Source organism: Myotis brandtii, unplaced genomic scaffold, assembly GCF_000412655.1.
Source record: "Myotis brandtii unplaced genomic scaffold, ASM41265v1 scaffold48, whole genome shotgun sequence".
Classification (NCBI taxonomy): domain Eukaryota; kingdom Metazoa; phylum Chordata; class Mammalia; order Chiroptera; family Vespertilionidae; genus Myotis; species Myotis brandtii.
The window spans coordinates 637,129-644,509 of NW_005368341.1; the positions used below are offsets into that span (position 1 = coordinate 637,129).

At 39.1% G+C, this 7,381-nt stretch overlaps 1 protein-coding gene across 1 annotated transcript; it reads left to right on the plus strand.

Annotated features, from left to right (window-relative positions):
- The first annotated feature begins 237 nt into the window (after positions 1 to 237).
- NDUFA4 (NDUFA4, mitochondrial complex associated) lies at positions 238 to 6,900 on the plus strand. The gene is made up of 4 exons (XM_005876036.2): positions 238 to 397; positions 1,485 to 1,573; positions 2,282 to 2,342; positions 6,684 to 6,900. Exons 1-4 carry the CDS (start codon positions 356 to 358, stop codon positions 6,738 to 6,740), a joined length of 249 nt encoding a protein of 82 aa, XP_005876098.1. The 5' UTR covers positions 238 to 355; the 3' UTR covers positions 6,741 to 6,900.
- Positions 6,901 to 7,381: the final 481 nt, after the last annotated feature.

Here is a 7,381-nt window from a genome sequence, read left to right on the forward strand (position 1 = left end):
TGAACGCGTGGCCTCCTGAGAAAGAGCCTGTCTAGTCGATACAAGTGTTCCAGTTTTGACGGGAAACAATTACCCTTCGGGAACATACATTGCCCAGGAATAAAAATGCTTCCCTTGGAGTGGGCGCTGAAGGTCTGGTCAGTTTGGAGCAGCCGCGTGAGGCGCTGCGGGAGGCAGGCACTGTGGTGGACACCTGCATCCGGGCCTCTCGCCGCAGGGTGCCCTCCGAGCCAGGGGTCCTTCAGGTAGGAGGTCCTGGGTGACTTTGGGCGTCCGCTCCTCCTCCGCGCACTGAGTACCTGCTGCCGGCCCTGCGTTTTTGTTTTTCTCTGCTCCCCTGCCCTCTGCCGCGACCATGCTCCGCCAGATCCTCAGCCAGGCCAAGAAGCATCCCAGCGTAAGTCCGCGACCCCTTCCTAGGGGCCTGTCCGGGTTGGGGCTGCGGCTGCCCCAGGCCCCGGGCACCTTCCTCCTTGACAGCCACCTTCGCTCCCTGAGGCTGGACCTGGCCTCGCTTTGCTCTGTCCTGCTGGTCACTCCAGGCCCTTGGACGCTGACCTTCCACGCTGTGCATTGTGGGTTTTTGGGGGGCTGGCCGGCTGAAGGTGACGGAGACCCCGGGGGAAAGTGAACTGGGGAGTGCTGGAAGGAGCTGGCGGCCCCGCCTTCGTGCAGGTCGCTCGGACTAAGGGATGGTTGTGCGCTGTGTGGAGTACGGGGCAGGGGAGCTTAGGGGACCCGTGGTTTTGTGCTGTTTGTTAAGGATCTTGCACACGCTGCGTTGCGTCCCCAGGCCTTGTGGCAAATATGAGGGCCTAGGGTCTTGGCATCCTTCGTTTGTCTTGACGCCGTGACGTTTTGGGGAGTTGGATAACGCAGAGTTTAATTGCAATTAAATTATTTTGAATTTCATTCCCCCCTTCCCACCCCCCACGCACACACTTCCACGTACTGTGGCTTAAAGACTCAATCACGCAGCCTTTAGTCGTTATCCCAAATGCAGTTGGTAGCAGCGTGTTTTCAGAGGCCATGCCTGTGCCTAAAACTAACGTTTGTATCGGTGTGTTGCTGTCTGCTCATTCGGGCTGTTCAGTGTGTTTTTCATAACGGATATATCGAGGCGAGCTTAAGTAATTTGTCAAGAGCTTGTTTTCCAAGCTGGGAAATAAAAGGAGCTGGAAATTTATTAGGAATGATGCATAAAAAGGTGAAGTAGACCACATATTTTTAAAGACAGAATTGAAAAGCAGCCATTTGAACTCAAAACCTTGTTTTCCAAGCTGGGAAGTAAAAGGAGCTGGACATTTTATTAGGAATGATGCATAAAAAGGTAAAGTAGGCCATATATTTTTAAAGACAGAATTGAAAAGCAGCCATTTGAAATGTGGGAATCACCGTGTAGAAACCACTGTGGCCTTTCCATTCTCCGTGCCGAGGTGTTTGAGGATGATGTTGATTCTTGCCTGTCTTGTGTTTGATTCTAGTTGATCCCCCTCTTCGTGTTTATCGGAGCCGGGGGGACTGGAGCGGCGCTGTACGTCACACGCCTGGCGCTGTTCAACCCCGACGTCTGGTAGGTACTGAAACACGTTTGGGGCTTCGATGGTTTATTCACTGGTGTAGGAGCCGCGGTCTTTCTGGGGAGGCAGCATCGAGTAATAGGAAGAACCTGAGTTTTGTAGTCACACAGTAAGTTCAGACCCCGGTTCTGCAGTCGTCATTTTCTTGCTTCATGAGATGATCTGAATTTCTCTGAGTCTCATTTTCTCATTGGTAGAGGAGAACTGCTAACACCTATCTTGTAATGTTGTAAAGATTGAGATCATTGTTTCCGTACGATACTTAGTCAGGGTTGCTGGGACATGTAAATGCTTTTTGCCTGCTTTCCCACAGTAACATGTGTGGTTTTTTGTTGTTGTTGTTGGCTTGTTGAAGTTGGAAAACAACAGGCAAGGAAAAAAGATCGATTCATTGTTATCTTATGCATTTTTCTCTATAACACTTCATTGATGAAATAGAAAACATCCAAGTATAAAGTTTCCTGTGCCCAGGGATAGGGACAAGACAACTGGCCCAAGAGGCTCTGTGTTTACCTTATATCTAATTGATAATATGGATTGTTTATTATAGATCCAATCACCATTTCAACTTTATAATGAAAACAACACCATACTTCACCTAATAATAAATGAGATCTATTCAGAACATTAGATTTTAAAGAAGTAGGAAACCATTTTAAGTAGTTTCTATTGCTATAACGATTATAATGTCTTATTTTTAGTTGGGACAGAAAGAATAACCCAGAACCCTGGAACAAAGTGGCTCCCAATGAGCAATACAAGGTAAGCTGCAACATTGTTTCAGAATTGCTGGAAAGTGTGTTTTAATAAATTTTCTCGTAGAGTAGTTTTTGAAATTGGATGTACAACCAAAATTTAATTATAAAGAACTTTGAAGAGCTGCTAGATTTTCTGTGAAATTAAAATGGTATATTTTTCTAATAAGTATTTTTTGCTAAGGATTTTATTCACAGACTGGACTCTGGATGTGAAATTAAAATAATGTCTCAAGTCTACTGACTTGATGAAGAAAGAAGCGATAGTATAGCTCTTGGTTACCATTTTCATATATCTTCGTCTAGTGTAGTTTTTCTTAAGCTTCAGTGTACATAGGTACCATCTGGAGAATTTGTGAAAACAAATTATTTAGCTCCACCCCCAGAGATTTTGATGCAGCTGCTCTGGTGTGGTGATGGAGAATATTCATTTCTGGTGATGCTGACACTGCTGATCCATGAACCACGCTTTGAGTAGCACTAATCTAGTGGATATTTTCATTAGCTGTTCTTCCTTGTTGGTGTGGTAGAAATATTTCATGTGAAGATAAGTAGGAACAAATGGAAATCAGTTGAAACTGAAATTTTACCATGAACTTTCTAGATAAACTTAACATTTTTTCTGAAGAGTGGTCCAAAGAATGATTTCATGGACTGAGACCATTTACTTATTTTTTTTGAGATATAATTGACATATAATATTGTGTAAGTTCGTACGTGTTAATTTGATGCATTGATATATTGCAATATGATTACTACAGTAGCATTAACTAACACTTTTATGACATCACGTAATTATCATTTCTTCTTTTGTGTTGAGAACAGTTAAGATCTAGTTTCTTAGCAACTTTGAAATTTATAATACAGTTGACTGTAATCACTATGTTGAGCCTTAGGTCTCCAGAACTTACTTATCTACTAGTTTCAAGTTTATACCCTTAAACATCTTCCAGTTCTTCCACATTTTAGAGACCACCATTCTACTCTGTTTTTATATGTTCAGTTTTTTAGATTTCACATGTAAGTGATATCATATAGTGTTTGTCTTTCTCTGACTTCTCTCTCTTAGTATAATGCCCTCAGGGTCCATATGTCCTTGCAAATATGAGACCGTTTATTGATTCCCCAAACATAACCTTCCTATGTGTAAAATTTTTGTATATAAAAACAAACCCTTGCAATGTCAAAATAACAAAACGAAAAGCCCAGCAGCTTTATTAGGGTATAATTTACATACCATACAATTTAGCTGTTTAAAGTATATAACTCATCCATGCACTTTCTGCTATACCCGACTGCTTCATCAAAAGAGAAATAGCAGTTTGCTTAAGTATTTTCAAGAAGAGGTACTCTGACCAGTGTGTGTCTAAAACCCCTTAGGAGATAAACCTCCATAATGGAGGGGGATACTATCATTATTGATAGCAGCAACCTTTAAGCTAATTATCACCCTTTGCTGATTCTAAGCTTTGCACTCAGCCTTCAGATTATAATTTGGCTTCCAAATCTCTAAAAAGATCTCCCTACAAGGAACAAATAAGAATGCATCGGTGGAGCTGAAGTGAGCCATCTGATCTGTGTGTTAAATTTTGCCTCAATAAAATGATAAACAGGCATCATGATTTATTTTTCTCTCTTACACATTTGTTTAAATTAAGTCCATTCTAGGGAAAATTGTGTCACACTCAATAAAGTTTAAAAAAGAAAATAAGAAAACACAGGTTTTGATCCTTCCACCAAAGAATATATTGGAGTCTTTGGGTATGTGTAGTTCATAAAGCTCCCCAGGTGATTCTGATAATGAAGCCAGTTACCAATGCTCTGGGACATGATAACACGTGCCAGGATGAGGCCATGTACATTTGGAAATGGAATGTTGCTACAACAGAAATCCAATGTGTGTAGCATGGAATGGGCTGTGAGTGGCTGTGACACTGATATTAGAAACTGGAAAGATGAATCATATAATGGCAAAATATTTGGTAAAGTGTCACCTGCTGTACTTGGAAGGTGGACCACGTAACTGAAGAGCTGCTATAGAAAGAGATTTTGGAAAACAGGATGTTAGTGGGCTATTACTGCTAGCTATATTTGCCAAGAGATAAGCTGGTAGAAGAATAGGATGGTTTGCAAGAATAAATAAAAAGGGACCAGTCCAGAAACTAGTGAGCCTAGAGTGAACAAAGCCTACTACTGTTTCTAAACCCAAACAGTGAGGTAGACTGGATGATTCTGTCACTCACTGCCCTTCACCTAAGAGAATTTGGTTTTCTGGTGCACCTACATTAGGGTTGGCAACATGGCTTGCTCTGGCAAATCATAAGAGGGGCAATGTAATATCTGCCCCTTCTGAACCAGTGTGTGGTTGCTCCCATTGTTGTTTCCCATTTATCATGAAACCACAATTGACAGCTAAGGATTACTAGGATTTGAATGAGGAGAACATTGGAGCAGTCAGTTTGTAAGTGATATGTAATGTGAGGGCTTTAAATTAAACCATTATTGTTATAAGCCACAGGTTATTTGTTCCACTTTACAATCCAGCGAAAGCTAACTAATACAAACCAGAGAAGGTACTAAAATGGGATTTAAGCATCACAGGCCCAGCAACACTTCTCAATTGAATAAAACAGCCAAAACCAAGATCAGAATATGCTGTGCCTTCCCAACTGTTCCAAAGACCTTCAAGGTAGCCACCATTAAACTGAGAAAAAGAATGGCAACATGGAAGCTGAAAAATAAAGCAGATTTGAAAATTTCTTCAACAAAATTTTGATACTGGCACATGGAACCAAATAGAAGCCAATGCATTAGAAGCCTGCTTAGTTTTGAGAAAATTGGCAACAATTCCATGAACTTCCCACTCTGCATGGGTGTGAGGGCTTGATCCTGCTTATTCAGTGTTTAGCAACTTGGTCTTCAATTGACTTTTTAATAAAGTAAGAATGTGTATGGTTGTGATAATTAACTAATATAAAGCATTCTGCCTACAGTGCCTGGTTTCTATTAGAAGAGCCCAACAAAAGTTTATTTTCTTCTTAATATATAACCTACAGTTCCTTTTATAAATGATCCTGTAATATTTTGTTAGGGATAGCACAGCTTTGTTTAACTCATTATTTTGGTTCAATTGCTTCATAAGAGAATATGTCAAAACAAAGAAAACTTTTTAGGGCTCATTCACACTTTTCTGCTTATGAAAGTCTATATATCTCAGGATAAGTTTTACTACCTGGGATTTTTTTTTTTTTTTAAGAAGTCAAGAATATTTCAGTTAGATTAAAAAAAGTTAGGGTATGTTTGGAGAAATAAAGCAAAGAGCTTGAAGAAATAATGGATACAGATTTATGAGCTTCTTGCTTAAAATCCCTGAAGAACATATTAATGATTCTGTAATTTTGGTTTTTCTGGAGTTTATGTAGTCTTCAAGCAATTATAGCACAACTCTTAAGTGTTTTTGGCATAAGAATGAGTAAACTCAAGATTATAGCCTTATTTGGGCTTACTCAGTATGGAGCAGTTTATAACATGACCCATTAAAAAGAAGTTATTGAGAGTTAGAGGCGGTTGTTTTTTTTAAGCAGTCATAGTAAGATTTCTAAAATCAATTGAATATAATTACAAAATTTCCAAATATACAATATTATTTAAATACAGTATTATTTAAAAGCAAAAACACAGTACTATTTAAAAGCTTTTGTACCAGAGGTGGTCAGGGGTCAGTTTGATATTGATGCAGTCTGGGTTAGGAAAGTAATAGAAAAAAAGCCATCAAGGCAAATCATTTTCTGTTTAAAAAGTTATGTAAACCATACAACAAAACATTACCATATTACTAGCTTATCTTGGTTGCTATAAATCTCTCCTATCTAACCAAAGTAGGGATGATAATGCTTAGTATCTCTCTGTTGGAGATCATCTGTATACTTAGTGGATATGGAAGTAAAAATTTAAGAATTGGAAATATGTATCATAAGGAATTCTTACCCCTAGGAAACAATTTCTTAATGGGTTCTGACTGACAGATTATACTAATACTGCTCTTCTGTGGTAGACTGAATATTTTGACCTTACAAAATCATTATTAAAGAATTGGAGTTTTAGTGTCTTTGAATGACTTTCACATTGTTAAAGGCCTAGGGAGGCAGGTAGAGGGGTCAGTGGGGGAAAAAAAGGGGGGGACATCTGTAATACTTTCAACAATAAAGATAAATTTAAAAACATGCTTAAGAAAAAAATCATGTCTGTTAACTTTACTATCGAAAGCTGAATAAGAATAATTCTAAAACTTCTGTACCATCTCTGTGTATTTGATAGATTATGTAAAATACCTTTTTTCTTTTTCAAGTTCTACGCAGTGAATGTAGATTACAGCAAACTGAAGAAAGAAGGTCCAGACTTCTAAATGAAATGTTTCACTATAAAGCTGCTTAAAATGAAGGTCTTCCAGAAGCAATCCGCACAATTTTCCACTTAACCAGGAAATATTTCCCCTTCAAGTGCACGAAATCATGTTGGTGTATTGTGTTGGGGTTTACACTGATCAATAAATATTTGAAACTTGATAAGTCTCACTATTTTGTTGTTAGTCTTCACCCAAGGATATTTTTTCCATTGATTTTTAGAGAGTGGAAAGGAAGGGGTAGAGACAGAGAAACATCGATGGGAGAGAAACACATCAATTGGTTGCCTCCTACACACATCCTGATTGGGGCAGAGGATCAAGTCCACAACCATGGTACTTGCCCTTGACGAATCGAATCCACGACCCTTTAGTTCATGAGCCAGTGCTCTAATCACTGAGCAACCTGCTAGGGCTGTCTCACTAACGCTGAAAATGTTCTCTGAATTTTATAACTAGGGTATGGGAAATATTAGAATTGAAGGAATTCCTTGAGTTTATATATATGTGTATAATTTAAAAATAAGACTTTAAGTTGATCAATAAAACATTTTTATTTTGTGTATAGGCCTTAACTTCACTAGAGCATAATAACTGCAACTGGAAGTTATACAAAGACAGATTGAGAAGAATATTTAAGCTTC